Source organism: Physeter macrocephalus, chromosome 7, assembly GCF_002837175.3.
Source record: "Physeter macrocephalus isolate SW-GA chromosome 7, ASM283717v5, whole genome shotgun sequence".
Taxonomy (NCBI): domain Eukaryota; kingdom Metazoa; phylum Chordata; class Mammalia; order Artiodactyla; family Physeteridae; genus Physeter; species Physeter macrocephalus.
The window spans coordinates 1,209,570-1,225,478 of record NC_041220.1 but is presented as its reverse complement, the minus strand read 5'-3'; the positions used below and the strand labels follow the sequence as shown (position 1 = coordinate 1,225,478).

Here is a 15,909-nt window from a genome sequence, read left to right as displayed (position 1 = left end):
AGTTGTGGCTCGCGGGCTCTAGAGAGCAGGCTCAGCAGTTGTGGCACACGGGCTTAGTTGCTCCGCGGCCTGTGGGAATCTTCCCGGACCAGGGCTCGAACCCGTGGCCCCTGCATTGGCAGGCGGATTCCTAACCACTGCGCCACCAGGGAAGCCCCAGGGAAGCCCCTAAAAACACCTTTTAAATACTTAGAAAGAGCTTACACATCGGATTAACATATACGGTGTTTGTTTTGTTTTGTTTTGTTTTTGGCCACGCCGGTGGCATGCGGGATCTTAGTTCCCAGACCTGGGATTGAACCTGCGCCCCCTGTAGTGGAAGCGCAGAGTCTTAACCACTGGACAGCCGGGCAAGTCCCTGGTGTTTCTTTTTTTTTAACAGAAATCAAAAGGAAATTATGTATAATAAAATAGTTATGGGAGTTGTTAGTTTTAGATTCCTTGCAAATGGTATTCTTTTCTCTTGAGATCTTTCTATTAGAAAGATTATAATAGTTGTTTTGAAAATGGTCTGGAGGAGGGAATAAGTTAGGAGTTTGGGATTAACTTATACACACTACTGTATATAAAAGAGATAACCGACAAGGACCTGCTGTACAGCACAGGGAACTCTACTCAATATCTTGTAATAACCTATAAGGGAAAAGAATCTGAAAAAGAACATATATATGTTTAACTGGGTCACTTTGCTGTATACCCGAAACTAACACAACATTGTAAATCAAATTTACTTCAATTTTTAAAAATTAGAAAATAAAATTTTTTTTAAGTGATCTGAAGAAAGTGTCTGACACTATGTGTTCACCCAACCAGTTTATTGAAAATGACTTCATAATTGCCAGGCCCACGGGATGCTTCTTGGCTTTCGTCTTCTTTGGTCTTTCCCTGGCAGTGACAGCGGGCCCACTTCTGCTTGGGTGGACACTCTCCCCCCCTCTTTCCTTCGTTCTGTGCCATCCTGCTTCCCTGAGGGCTCCTTTTCAGGATGGTTTTGTTAAAAGGGCTTTCTTTCTGTCCACACTTGAGATGCTGTTGTTTCCTGGCATCCTCAGATGTGTGGTGATCCTGTGTCTCTGCTGCTGCCTCGTTGAAACCTCCTGTAGGTGCCCCATAGTCTGCGAGGGAAGCAAACCCAGGTGCCCACGTGGGCCAGTGATGGAAATCAATGAAGATCTGGCTATTAAGAAAAAAAAAATGAAGCAGCATAGGAAACACACAAGGATTTTTAAAAACTGGAAGGAGGATGTCTCATCTAAAGCCCTTTGCGCGTGGCCCAGCCTCAGTTTCCGTGAAGGAGTGAAGGCCATACTGACCTCGTGCAGTAAACACTCTCTGTGCCTGGCACCCAGCTGCTCGGGTGAGGCCATGCGGAGGACAGAGGCCCCTCCTCTCCTGAGCTGACGCCAGTTCTGCAGATCTGAGTAACACCAGGGCTAATAATATTTAGTATGACCAGATGTTCAAATTTGTTTTAAAAGGGCCTGAAATCCAGATTTTTCTGTGAAATTTGACTTTTTCAAATGTTGATTTACAGACAGGGAAGGACAAATATCATGTGATATCACTTATATGTGGAATCGGAAAAAAATAATATAAATGAACATATTTACAAAACAGAAATAGACTCACAGACATAACAAACTTATGGTTACCAAAGGGGAAAGGGGGGAAAGGGAGGATGGTGGGAGGTAAATTAAGAGTTTGGAATTAACATATACACGCTACTATATAAAAAATACATAGACAGTAAGGACCAGTTACTGTACAGCCCCGGGAACTATATTCAGTATCTTGTCATGACCTATAACGGAAGAGAATCTGAAAACATATATATATATATATATATGTATATGTATAACGGAATCGCTTTGCTGTACACTTGAAACTAATACAACATTATAAAATTAACTATAGTTCAATAAAAAATAATAATAAAATACAGGTCGCACCAAAAAACCTAATTGATTCATTAAATGTCGACACATGTTTTGAAGAACCTCTTCAAACTGTGCTTACCTCTTGGGAACATTGCCTACTTTTCTAACATCCGACTCTGAAATTTCAAGGCCTTCGTACCTACACCTGTTCTTCCAGCTTGAGCTGCATCCTCTGTTCACGAGGGACCACCCCAGGCCCCTGGTTTTGAAAACATATATATATATATATGTATATGTATAACGGAATCACTTTGCTGTACACTTGAAACTAATACAACATTATAAAATTAACTATAGTTCAATAAAAAATAATAATAAAATACAGGTCGCACCAAAAAACTTAATTGATTCATTAAATGTCGACACATGTTTTGAAGAACCTCTTCAAACTGTGCTTACCTCTTGGGAACATTGCCTACTTTTCTAACATCCGACTCTGAAATTTCAAGGCCTTCGTACCTACACCTGTTCTTCCAGCTTGAGCTGCATCCTCTGTTCACGAGGGACCACCCCAGGCCCCTGGTTTCCTCTGTTGCATCCTCGGGATTGTCTTCTCGCTAGAATGCATTTCCATTCTCCCTGTCCGCCCGGTCAGTCATCGGGACTCACTGACAGCCCAGATGCTCCTTTGTAAGCTGACCCTCGTCTCGCTGTATAGGGTTTCCCTCGCCTTGCCAGTGTTCCGCACTGCCCGTTTTCCCAAGCACTCGTCAGAGCACTCAGCAGTGTTTGATGGACCCTGAGCCCATAGAAGCTATGGTTTCATCTCCGCATCCTGAGACTCTAGCCCAGCACTTCGTGCCAAGACAGTGCTTCACAGATGCTCGTGGAGTGACTGCCCAGGCCTGAAATCAGCTGTCTGCAAACTAGTCCTGATGGTAACCCATATCAGATAGCTTCACCTCCCAAACACAGAACACACACACTCTGTGAAAAGCAACTTTGTTCCACCTGTGAACAATCTCGATATAAAAATTACTCTTTGATTTAAAATGCTAGTTATCAACTTTTATACCGCGTGATGTCTGAAATAACCGCTCAGTCTGTCTTACCCAAATCCTCCTCCCCCCCCGCCCCGGTTCCTGGTGCCCCTTCACAGCAAGACTCCTGGGAAGGTTACACCCGCTGCCTTGTGCATTTATAATTTATCACCCAGGCTAGTCGCGCGATCAGGCAGAAGTACGCTCTCCTCTGGTATCTGAGTTTCCTTATTTGTTGCTTTCACACTCGCAGGGTCACATTAAAGTAGGTGCCGGGGGGGGGTGGGGAGCGGAGGGGTGCTGGGTAGAGAGGAAGGGCAAACTGCTGGGTGGGAGCTCTGTGCCACCAGCCACGTCTGGGCGCCGCGCGTGTGCTGCCCCGCCTTCCCTTTCTTAAAACATCCCAGTGAGTCAGTCAGGTAGCATTCTCCTCATTTTAAGGACAAGAAAAACGAGGCTGGAACAGGTTAAGTTACACACCATAGGAGAGTTCTGGCTACTGCTTGAGGACAAAGATGCAGAAGTACAATTGGTTCATTATGCACTTTGTCCTTTTTCATCAGTCTTTTTCTCCTGTAAATTCTATCCTGTACAAAGTATATTAATTTTAGTTGTCTGGTATCTACTGAATTTAGACTTTTTAAAAAATCAACCAGTTGTTTTCATCCACGTCAGACCTCCCTTAAGAAAAGTTTGGCAACGTCCTCTTTACTATTGTGAAACGCAATTCATAACGGCGATCATGTATTTATATGTGCAGTTGTTTAAAAGATAAATACAATGGCCTACATGCTCTGTAAAGCTGAAATAATAACAGTAATTTATATTAAAATACACATGCACCATTACAAGAAACGGAAAATGAAGTAGTCAGATGTTTGTATCTTTTAAGCAACAGACTCAGACTAAATGGGTATGTTTTCTGGTTTTCACTGTGATGCAAAGAGTAGAAGCAATGTTCCTATTAGTGATTTGATTTTCCAGAGTAGTAGCTGTTGTTCCAAAGTATAGAAACTTCCTTCGACTTAACGCGATAGTTCTATTTGTAGAAAATTTGGCTTAAACTAAATCCGCAAACCATGTTTGTGTTTCTGGGTGACAGTATTATGTTCCAGACTCAGATGGACGATAGCAGAAATGTTGCCTACGTGAGTGTCCAGCGAACCGTTTGAAAGGCCTGGAGTGCGTGGAGCAAACACCCATTTTGGGGACTGGCCCTTGTTGGGTGTCCACGGACCTTGCCCTCTTCACAGCCGCCCCCATTGAGACCATGTAAAATGCCTGTACACATTTCTCACAATTCTCTTAAGGGGCAGCCCTGCTCTGCATGAGTGCCACTGATTGAAACTTTCAAACCCAAGTTAACATTGGTTAGAAAAGTATTAATCATTCATTCCATAGGTTTAAGATACTGTATGTAGCGCAGAGTAAACCAGAAGTATGTAAGAATTGATTCCTTTCTTCAAGGGTTTAACAGCCTAGCTAACAAGATGGATCACTTGCATAGACGTAGTTAAAAGTATGTGTTTATCAGGAAGAGAAAGATGGCGGTGAGCTGAGAACAGCCAGAAAGGTCTCACAGAGGCAGCGCAGTACAGAGTGAGATTTGGAGGACGTGTCTATAGAAGAGTGGCTGTAGAAAAGCTTGGGACACAGATGAGGAAAGGGAGCCAACGAGCCTGACTGGGGTGAGGGAGTGACCGCCGGAAAGTGATGGGCAGTGATCATGGAAATGAAGATTGGAGCAAAACTGTCATATCCAAATGGAGATTAAACTGCACAATTCATGAATGTCAGATATGGTCGCTCTGTACAAAATATTTAAGTTTTGACATGGCTCTTTAAATGAATTTGGAGTTCGTTACCAGTAAAACTGGAGGGCTTAGAATAGAAGACTTGTATTTCTTTAATTGGGAATGCATTTTCAGTTGTGCCTCTTCTTTGGAAGATTTTATTCTTTTTGTGCAGCTAAATTTGGGGTGAACTCACAGCTGTAGTCCGCAGGGACTCATTGTCTCCATGGACATGGTCTTTGAATTCCTAAAATCACAGACCATGGTTTGATGTCTCTTTTGTCTTGGTCTCTTGCAGGTATGATTTTGTAGAGGTTGAGGAACCCAGCGATGGAGCCGTATTAGGGCGCTGGTGTGGGTCTGGCACTGTGCCGGGAAAGCAGATTTCTAAAGGCAATCAGATCAGGATACGGTTTGTGTCTGATGAATATTTTCCTTCGGAACCCGGGTTCTGCATCCACTATAGCATTGTCATGCCAGTAAGTACCACTTAGAGATGCCCTTATATGTACCTGGATTGGTTGTTTGGTCACTTCTTTTTCTCCTTTTAAACAAGAGATTTAGGAAAACCAAGAACCAAAAACCTTTCCTTAGCTTGATTTTTGTTTTTTCGTACATGGCACTATGGTTATCACTATAACTATCATTCATTCGCTGTAGATTATTAGTGTCTCTATCGCCTTAAAAGTCCACGCTTTTATGTGATGTTTTAATTTTTCCCCCATTAAGGTGTCATCTTTCCTTTCTGTACCCACCAAAAGTTGATTTTTTTAGATGTGTCACTTTATCTATTTTGGGGGGAAAGGTAAACTTATTAACTACTCTTTTCAAATCAGTGTTTTAGTAAAATATATTTTAAAAAGTAGTTATCTCAGTTTTCCTACTTATCTTTTAATATCTGTCCTGATTAAATAATATTATGGCCTTTGTACCCCAAAGAGGAAGTTTCGAAATTCTCACAGGGATTTAGGAAATCTATTTGTATGTGTTTTGCAATTGTTTATTCCCTTTATTTTATGTATTATTTCAAACGTTTGTGTCTATTTGTTGCGCTGCAACAAAAATATTGAAAACCTTCTGGCTGTTTATCACGTTCTGCTTATAATGGTAATTCAGAACTATTTATACAAATATGGTGTCACCTAGTATACTTCTCAAATATGATGAGTATCACCATGTAAAAGAATATAAAATTGATATCATTAATGATTTTGACAGGTTTAGCAAATCAGTATGCACACTGGGAACATCAAATGGTGTGGGCTGCAGGCATTAATTAACATGTATATTCTAACCAGGTATAAAAATAATGCATCCAGCACACTAACAATTCATGAGGCCAATTAGAAAATATGGGATCAATATTTAACTTTATATATTATTATATAATTATTATAATTACAATTAGAATATATATAATTATAATTGTGATAATTATATATATTAATACACAAATATGAATAATGATATATTAACATATAAATAATAATAATTATGCATTCATATATTACATATTATTATAATATGTTTTATTATACAATACTTTTTAAACGTTGTGAATAATTATATATTACTCATATTGTAACATTAAGCAGGAATTTCCCTTTTTTGATTGCCCAAACTCAATTCCTTGGAAGAGTATTTAAGCTACTGACTAAATTATGAAATTTAAGTATTGTTTGAGGTACAGCTGAAAAGAAACAACAGAGTGTAAACTGAAGTTGGAAAAATGATATTTATTTATTTATTAACAGAATCATTTACTGTGTACAATTGAAGTTAAGGGAGATACCTCTGAAATATGCTGTGAATTTACGTTGTGAATCTTGATCAATTTCCTGATATAGATTATTTGAGATATCTGTATCTCTATTCCATTATGAAATACTTTGCGCAGTATAGATTCCCTACCATGTCCTTTGTTAATTTCCAAAATTTTTCTTAATTTAAACATTTTTTATTTAAATTTAATAAAATTTAATAATTTCACCTAGAAAAGTGTTAATATTAGACAAGGTTGAACTTATTTAAAAACCTTTTGGTACTGTGACTATTTGTTTGAACGAAGCCACTAAGAATCTGTTTATCACCCTTTCGCAGTATGCTGCTTCACAGAATTTATGAGTTTAATATTTGTTTTAAGCCTAAAACGCCCTTGGGAGCCATGGCTACACTTTCACATAGTTCTACAGTCCATATTTTCCAGTTTGGATTTAGCACATCTAATGTTCTTAAATATTTAAATATGAAACAAGCAAATTTTACTGTAAAACATAATGGTAGGTCTTGTACCATGGCGAAGGTTTGATTTATCCCAAACCTGTGACAAAAATAAGCTTGAAACTGAGAAGCTATTGGTACAGTATTTTAAATGAACTAGTGTCTTCACAATATATTAATAGCAATCTATTATCATCCCACAGAATACGACATGAAAGCAAAAACATATATATGCTGACACCAAGTGTTGCCTTCCTCTGATTTTATGATCTCATAGGTTGTCTGGTTGTATAACCCACAGAGTGGTGTGGAAGAAATAAAATATGTAAAGACAAAAACACAGGAAATGTACAGTGCCTCGCTTAGTTCTGGCCCCATTATAGTTTTTCAATAAGTAGTTGAATACTGAGCTGACCATACAACTCAGTCACCCCAGCTTAACTAACAGCGGATTCACTGACACTTGTGTTTCCATATGTATGTGTGTGTCAGATTCCTGAGCCTGGAGATGAGATAAAGACCCATAAGGATCTGCTGTAAGTACCACCCGTCCTCTGTACTGGGAAAGACCCTGCCCCCTGGGTTTGACCTGTTACCAGGGATTCACTGTGACTAAGACCAGAAACTGCATCTGGGAGACTTTGGGTGAAGAGAGTATTTCTGTTTGCATCATCAAAATTAAGTTCAGTACATTTTTAGATCGTTACTGAAATAGTTGGATAAATTGTCAATATGGACTTTGGACTGACACTCTCCCGGGCTCTGTTGAACGTGTGTTTCTTGGTAACTAACTTCTTGGTAACTAGTTGCCCTGTGATGGCTGCCTGGGGAAACAGTTTGCATTATGCTTAGGAAACCATCATCAGGCTGGGGCCAGAAGAAGCAAGAGAAGAGGACAGTAGGTTCCTGCCTTGCTTAACACGTGTGACCTGGTGATTTTAGTCTTGCCAGATGGCTTTCTGGAGTGATCATTGATACACGAATTGTACTCTCTCCCAAGCTTTGACTCTTCAGGGTGTGAGTTTACTTTGACCGTTTCCCTGCCATTCCCTCACTTACCCTTTGCCCTGGTCCCGCGTAGCCGTGGCTCTCTCCGTGCAGCCCACACTCATTCGGCTCTCAACAACTGCCCCCCGTTGGTGAGTGAACACCGGTGAGTGATTTTGCTCTCTAGCCTCGCAGAGTGCTCTGAATTATCAGTGTACGTTGCTCAAGGGCACCCCTCCCTGCCTGACCCTCTCCCCCAGCATCCCTGCCAGCAGGGCCTCATCCATCAGTCTTACCTGTGCACCAGCGAAGGAGAGCCTCAGGGAAGAAGGTTTGCCTTTTGGAGAGGAGGCTTTAAAGTTCTGTGGCATTTGCTCAGGGGCAAGGGCCCCTCCAAACCCCTGGATCCTCGCTCACACTTGTTTCTTTTTCTTTTTTTCCCAGAGATGAACGTCATAATTAACACACCCAGCTCCCCAGAGGCCATGGTCTCCCTGACTGCAAACCCCCTGCTGCACAGTAGGACTGAGGGGCCACTGGCCCGATGGCTTCTTAATTTTGTAAATGATAAAATGCTCTTCCGCACAGGCCCTGAGCGGACTGTGAACCTCCTGCCTTGAGGTTTGTCGCTGTGCAGCTGTTCAGTGTTACCTCATCTGCCATCACCCCCGGGTGGGGTGTGAACCCCCCATGGAGCTATCTCACTTACTGTATGTGACAGAGTAGTGATGATTCATAAACCAGAAAACGGAAGAATCGCAGTAGTGACGCGACAGACTCTCCCGGTCCTGGTGTATTAGGCTGTATTGCCAAGGATACATTCTTGTCCTCCTTAAAGAAAGAACGGAGCTGGAATCTTTTCTTTTCTTTCTTTCTTTTTCTTTTTGTTGTTGTTGGGGACTGGAACACCCCCCCCGGGGTAAAGAAATTAGTGCCTCCTTATGACGTCATATGTATTGATGGGTCTAATCATCCTTACCTGCTTTTTTATAATGATCAGAACGAATATTTTGCATCTATCGACACATAGAAAACAAATTTTGAGTTTAATCACATTTTTTTCTGGGACAATTAGAGCGAAAGTTTATTTTAATATCCTTTATATTTTACAAATAAGAGAGTGAACTCGGCAGCCCTCTTTGGGAGCTTGAATGAATATTTATTCCAGTCAACCTTTAAGACTCTGGTTCTGATAACCGTACGTATTAGCAGGAGAGTTTTAATGCATTAGTTAAAATTCTCAGAAATAGTTTTTGTTACACGTGTTGCCATTAAAAATTGGGTTCGCCTTTGAAAGACGATTTACCCACTCTTTTTCCCTCCACCAGTGAATGAGAGAGCGTATAGTTAAACAAGGGATCCCTTACTATTTCGGACAAAGGGATGCTGATATATAATATAGTTCATATGTGTCTTATATAGAGATATGCTTTCCTTTGTAATATTATGTTTTCAGTACCATTTTCTTGATTCCCAGGTACCTTAGACTAAGACATGAATAACATTTATCTTTCCATTTTGCTCTTTTAAGTTGATATTATAGACTGTTAGTTTAGAAAAAAAACGTAGCATAGGATGTTTACCTGAAATTAGAGCTAGTTCTTCGTAGCTTTTAAAAAAATAGTACCAGATTGACTACATTAATGGAAACTTATAGAATTTTCATGCTGTTTTCAAGAATTATTTATGGAAATGTATATTCCCCAGTCATGCTCCATTAATACATAATGGAAAAGAGATCCAGGCAAACGGATGCCAAGCAATATATATCCAGCTTTCTGATGGGGCATAAGGAGTTAATAATGTCTTTGATTTTTGTTTCCTTTATGCTAGAAGAGGAAAAAAAGGCCTGGTAGATTAGCAGTGAGAGATTGTTTGGGAAGAAATGAAGCAAAACTGAAATAAAACAGTGCAAGCCTGTTTCTGTTTGGAGGCCACACACAGTGAGCGCCAGCGCACATTTCAGATCGCTTAGAAAGAGAAGAAAATTTCTTGTTTAATTTGGAGTAATTTATAATAGAGTATGTATGTTTCACCCTGGGTACCGTAGCATAAGCACCATTATTTTAAAACGTTAAGAAACCTACAAAGGCTGAAAAGTGACATCTTTTCTCATATCAAACAACGTTGTTAAAAGTGTTTTATTTTTTTAAAAATCTCAGCCTTAATGTAAAATATACTGCATATTTTTGTCAGGCACTTACTTCACAAAACCATACCTGTTTTTGAAATAAACTGCACAAATCCAGATCTGATATTTTTAGTGGTTTTATTCTTTACATAGAGAACTCTTCTTCTTGAGTGTAGTATTACTTGTAATCCGTACTTTTTTAAACGGTTATAAGATTTAAGGATTTTCTTTTTCTCCAAACTGGTTAACATTTTGAAGGGTGATTAAACTACTGCCGCTTTCTTTCAGGATAGTTTTATTGAATATTATATTTTAAAAGAGCTTTAATCTAAGCTTTCTGATCAGAAGTAGTAACAATATTTTCAACAATTTATTTGCTCTCATTTTCAGTTTAATGACTGGATCAGTTTAGATGAAAAGAAATAGATGTTAGCGCTACCATACCACTTGACTCCGTGTATTTTGATCTTCTTTACTTTATTGCCTGAAAAGGGGAGAGTGCGGGGTTGAATGAACTGAAGGCTCCTTTAATACCCAACAATCCCGTGCAGCTCACTTTAAGTTACTTCCACATTTGTTCTATTATTTGTATGATTTTAATGTTTCTGTTTTTAAATATCCAAAATTATTTTTTTAATCTTTTTACATTTTTAATTGACATACAGTTGATTTACAATGTTGTGTTAATTACTGCTCTACAGCAAAGTGATTCAGTTACACACACACACATATATATATATTTAATATATTTTTTTCCATTATGGTTTATCATGGAATATTAAATCTAGTTCCCTGTGCTGCTTTTTCAATATGTATAATCGCTGGCACCTGTTGGATATCACATATTTTTTTATTCTTATTAGTAAAATCATACCTGGAGAGGAAAGTATGAGAGAGAGAGAGAGAGAGAGAGAGAGAGAGAGAGAGAGAGGGAGAGAGGGGGTAAGTATGGCGGCCACTTTGTGACCCCACCGTGTGTTCTCCTGAGCGGCCTTCTTGTGAAGCACGCGTGGCGAGTGAAGGGGCGGCCGTGCAGGAGCAGGGGCTTCCATGGGGCAGGCTCAGAGGACACTGGAAGCCCGAGGTGCCATTGAGGAATGCATGACTGATCGCCAAAGAGTTATTAATTATGCAGGATGCAGAGAACAAAGCAGCTCAGTGAACATTGGCTCCGGGGCAGAAAGGACGGGGGTTTCCTTCCCTTCTGGATACGCCAGTAGGTTTATCACTGTTACTATCTTGTCAAGGAATGTCTTACCAGAAGGCCAGATTTGCTTTTATGTTCAGGTTAGGAAAAATTCCAGCTAACTCTCAAACAAGGCATCAAATTCATTGGTTCACTTTCTTTGGGAAAAGAGCAGCGGGCCTGGAATAAAAATACTTATTAGAACAATATCCTAACACAAACGCCTTAGGAAAAAAAAATGTCAGAATGTGTTCAGGATTTTTTAAAATCGTATATCTTCGTAACAAACTGCATTGCATTCCTATGTTATTGCATCAAACCGATTTGAACAAGGAAACAATTAGGTTTAAACCTTTCAGAATAGAATTCTATCTACCTTAAGAGAGAATTAAGAGAAAAATGTGTTCTTAGAATTTTTTCTGTAGCAGAGAATAGAAGAAGTATTTCAAGTATTGTATGTCTATACTGGAGTCTGAAACACGTTGGAATGATTTGATTTTTATTAAAATATACAATGTACTTGTATATTTATGCAGGGAGTCTTGAGGTGACAGTATTTTCTTGCATCAAAGAAATTATACAATTGCTGCAGAGACTAAACTCTTACTTGCCTAAGAGCTGTTAAATATATTTTTCTACCCACCCTCTACTCCATGGACACAGAGCTCCCTTTCACGTGAAGGGCATGGGCTGTCTTCCATTTCTGCTGATTCTTTTTGTTCCATTTAATTCCTAGCTATCTAAGAAGGAATTTCACAGAGAGAATGATTTGTAGTTGGAAAGAAAAAGGCAGTTGTTACAACTGCGGGAATGGTAAAAGGCAGGCAGGTCATTTTAAGTCGATGTGCAAGTGGGCTGTAAATTAGAATTTAGGTGAATTAAACGTTTGAAGTTGGATTCGTATTTTGCATCGAAGGCCACAAAGTTTTGGAAGCTTAGGGTTAATACAGCAACCTCAACTCGATGGAGAGAACTGCTCTCTAGAAATAAGTTTGTCACAATTTAAAATGATAAAAGAAATACTTTTTCTTCAATATCCGCATCCATGTTCCTGTTAATTCTTTCAACATTTGTTGAACATGTGATGAGATATGTTGTTATGGGAAAATTCAGAGGTGGATATGGTATTGCCGTGTTTCTAAGAACCTCGCTTGTTCTGGAGAAGAGATACATACTGTATACCTATACCAGTACAGTGTGTCGGTGTGTCCCATAAGTGGTTTGGAAAGATTTTGAGAAGGAAGAGAGGTGATTGTTGAGAGCAGAGGATGTCATAACTCTTAGATTAAAGAGAAGAAAACTAAACAAGCAAACAAAAACCCTGGGAGTTACCTAGTATAAATTCGATAACAACTGTATGATAAATACCTCTCAAGAGCTTATTAAAATGTATGTTTTCAGATGTCAGAGATTATGATTCTGTAGTTCTGGAGTGGTGCCCAGTTATCTGCATTTTCATCAAATGTGCTTATATATTATGCTCCAAGACGTTCTCACATTGAATTAGGGGGGAAGAAATTTCTCTAAACTATAAACTGAGCAGGACACAGAGAGTTTTACTAAAGATGTTGGGGAAATATTTTTTATATTCAAACGAGCATGAATATTTTATGGAACAGATTGGAGACTCTGCTTGTGTACTTTGTAGCTAACGTGCCCATGCGTTCTCTATTCTTCAGGACTGCAGAAAAGAGTGGGACTTACTTGTAGATGGATAGATTTCAGATTTTTTTTCAAATTATTCCAATGAGAATTTTAATTTACTTGTGTATGATTTCAGTTTGTAGTACCTGCATTTATTGTACCGACTTTTCTAAGCTGTAGATTAAAGCCTGTCAATTCTGTCAATTGTCAGTGTTTGTTCCCCGTGGAACTTAGGATACATGACCACCCGCCATCGTTTCATGGTCAACACTAGCTTGTCTGGTAATTCACAGGTGGCCAAGGTGCCGCAGTGAGGCACCATTTCCAGACAACGTATTCTTTTGTCGTTGGTTGTGATGGGTGTGATGAGCCACTGTCAGTAAAACAAGACGGTTCCAGCCATCAAGAAGTGTTCTTTCATTCTCCTCACTCTATTTCTTTAACACGTAATTTTAATTTTTGTCATAATTACACTCACACATAGCTTTGAAAGGCGACTCTTTTTCTTAGGCTAGTTACAGACATAGCAGTTGCCCCCTGCTGCCCCCTTCCCCTGCCCCGACTGTTGCCCTTTGGCGGCAGGTACTTCTGGTTCTTTTAATTGATGCCCTTAGAATTGACCTTCAGACCTTCAGGTCAAAAAGGCTTTTGTCGCAACTTCTGGCTTCTTTGGTTTTAAGAATTGTCTGCGGACGTCATTGACGTCACGCTCTGGGAGGTGAGACCTTCACTCTTTTTCACCCTCCTGCCTTCACAGACCCCTTCCCATCCATCCCCCCATCCTCCGTTAGATCCTAATTATATCAAGATCCAAATGCACCCCGGGCATCCCGGTGGCCACGCAGCCATTTCTCACAGCTGAGCCACGAAGTGTGCTGTGACCACATTTCCTTTCCTGCCCTCTGTTTTGTTTTATTCTCCCTAGAGTTGGGTCGTTTTGCGGTTAGCTGAGCTTTCTGTGTATTTATCACTGATTCATCCCCCAGTCGTCGCTCAGATTGTGTGAATCTCCTCTCAGTGCAGTCAGATGCATCAGGTTTCCTAATCGTTTCATCCTCGCGAAGCAATCCCTGCAGAAACGGTCGGTCTGCTTCCCTCTGGCTGGTTGCCCTTTACCTGGCGCGCAGCCGTCATCCTTGGGGTCTCCCTCCATCCCTGCCCTGAGCGTGTCCCCTTTGCGGTTGCCTTGAATTAGATCCCTTGTTTGTACCATCTTTTGTCTTCCTCTCTCTTAGTCGGCTTCCTTATTTGGGAAGGGAGTAAAACCCCCATGAACTTACTGAGAAAAAGGAGTATCCCAGAGAAAGATTTTGCGACCTCGCATAACTGAAAATGCCTTGCTTTAACCCTCAAACTTGAATTCTTAGCTCAGTCTAGAATGTGAGTTGACCCCTTCGAAGCTGACTGGACGTGCTGTGCACGCGATGGGCTTGCCGATGAGGGTGTTTACTGTCCTGTGAGTAAAGGCGGGTCCGTTCCTTGAAAACCCCCCGATTCTCCTCGCCTCTTAGCTGAGGGTGTAATCCTGGCTCCCAGCTCTACGGACTCAGAGCTGAGAGTCAACAGCGGTAAGGATAAAGGTTTTTATTCAGCCTCCTCCTCACCCCACGTTCAGAATAACATCGCCGCTCCCTTCTATGCCTGGGTTCCCCAGGCCATGAATGCTCAGTTTTATCCTGTTCAGGGTACAAGTCCGAGCAGGGAATATGTCCCTCTCTGCCCCAGTGGGGAAGTCTTTCTGGGGTGTCTGACGGCTTTACGATCTCCAACCCGTCCCCCTATATGCAGCCTCCCTGTGGTTACCACGTCCATAGGTACCTGACGCCCCCCCCCCCCATGCCAGAGCTTCTGCGTGGTTCTTCTGTGTCAATCAGGTTGCTTTTGGCTTTGTCTCCTGCAGGTCCACCGATGCAAGGACTACACATCCACCTGCGTGTTGGTTTCAGAATGTTACCGCAGTAGGCTCCTTTCCAATTTTCTTTGGCCTTAACGATTATGCATTTAAAAAATACCTTTAGAACAGAGCTAAAATCACCGTCTTTTCATGTTTTTCTTTTATTTATATAGCAATGTGCTTATTAAGGACTAAGTTGTTATTTGCTTAAGAAAATATTCAGAAACTCTGCAGGCTATGGAGGGACACACTGTGTGCCAGGTGCCATGCTCTGTAATTGGCTTTCAGGAATCGTTACCAAACACAAGTGTTTGGGCCCAATGCACAGTGAGGCAAAACAAACTAAAACATCGGTGTTTGGAGCAGAGAAAAGTTAATTGCAGGGCCATGCATGGAGACGGGTGGCTGGTGCCCCAAAGTCCCCGAACTCCCCCAAGGGTTTCAGCGAAGCATTTTAAAGGCCAGGTCAGGGAGGGGCCTGCTTGGTTGTTGCAGACTCCTGGTAGCGGCGTCCTTTGTTCTTGCAGCTTGTCCACCGAGGTCAGGTCATGGTGTTTCTGTAAACCTCCAACAAGATGAATGTTATTCTCTGTCGGGCAACTTTTTGTCTCAGATGAATGCAAAGTGTTATACCCTTAAAGGCCAGAGCCTTGAGAATGGGCTGTCCTGTATATTTCAGGCTGTAGGCAACATTCTTAACTTGTGGCAAAAGCAACAAAATACAAAGATTAAAGGAAAAGAAACAGATCCAATATGGAGTCAGATATCTTCTTCCTCATTACAGAAGGACTCTCGGTTATCCTCCCAGGCCAGATAAAATAAGCCCGTGTAGAAGTCGCTTTGCATGATTATGCTAATATTATGTTTACCTTTTTAAAGTTGGACAGGCAGAGAGGACTTGTTCAGCTATTTAACTTTTCCTGAACTATGTTTCAGTATTAGTGTCCTGTCTAGTAGTAACCACTAGGACACCAACCGTGATTCATTCTTTTTCTTTTTTTAATTGGAATATAATTGCTTTACAATGCTGTGTTAGTTTCTGCTGTACAGTGAAGTGAATCAGCTCCATGTATACACATATCCCCTCCCTCTTAGACCTCCCTCCCCCACCAACCCCCCCCCCCCCCCCCCCCCCCC

At 40.8% G+C, this 15,909-nt stretch overlaps 1 protein-coding gene across 3 annotated transcripts in view; it reads left to right on the top strand.

Moving 5' to 3' along the window:
• Window positions 1-15,909, top strand: part of PDGFC (platelet derived growth factor C) — a 224,432-nt gene that overhangs the window by 163,766 nt on the left and 44,757 nt on the right. For all 3 annotated transcript variants that reach the window (XM_024126603.3, XM_024126602.3, XM_024126601.3), the window contains exon 3: window positions 5,009-5,189. In XM_024126603.3, the coding sequence (XP_023982371.1) occupies window positions 5,009-5,189 (181 nt within the window). The remainder of the gene's footprint in view (window positions 1-5,008; window positions 5,190-15,909) is intronic.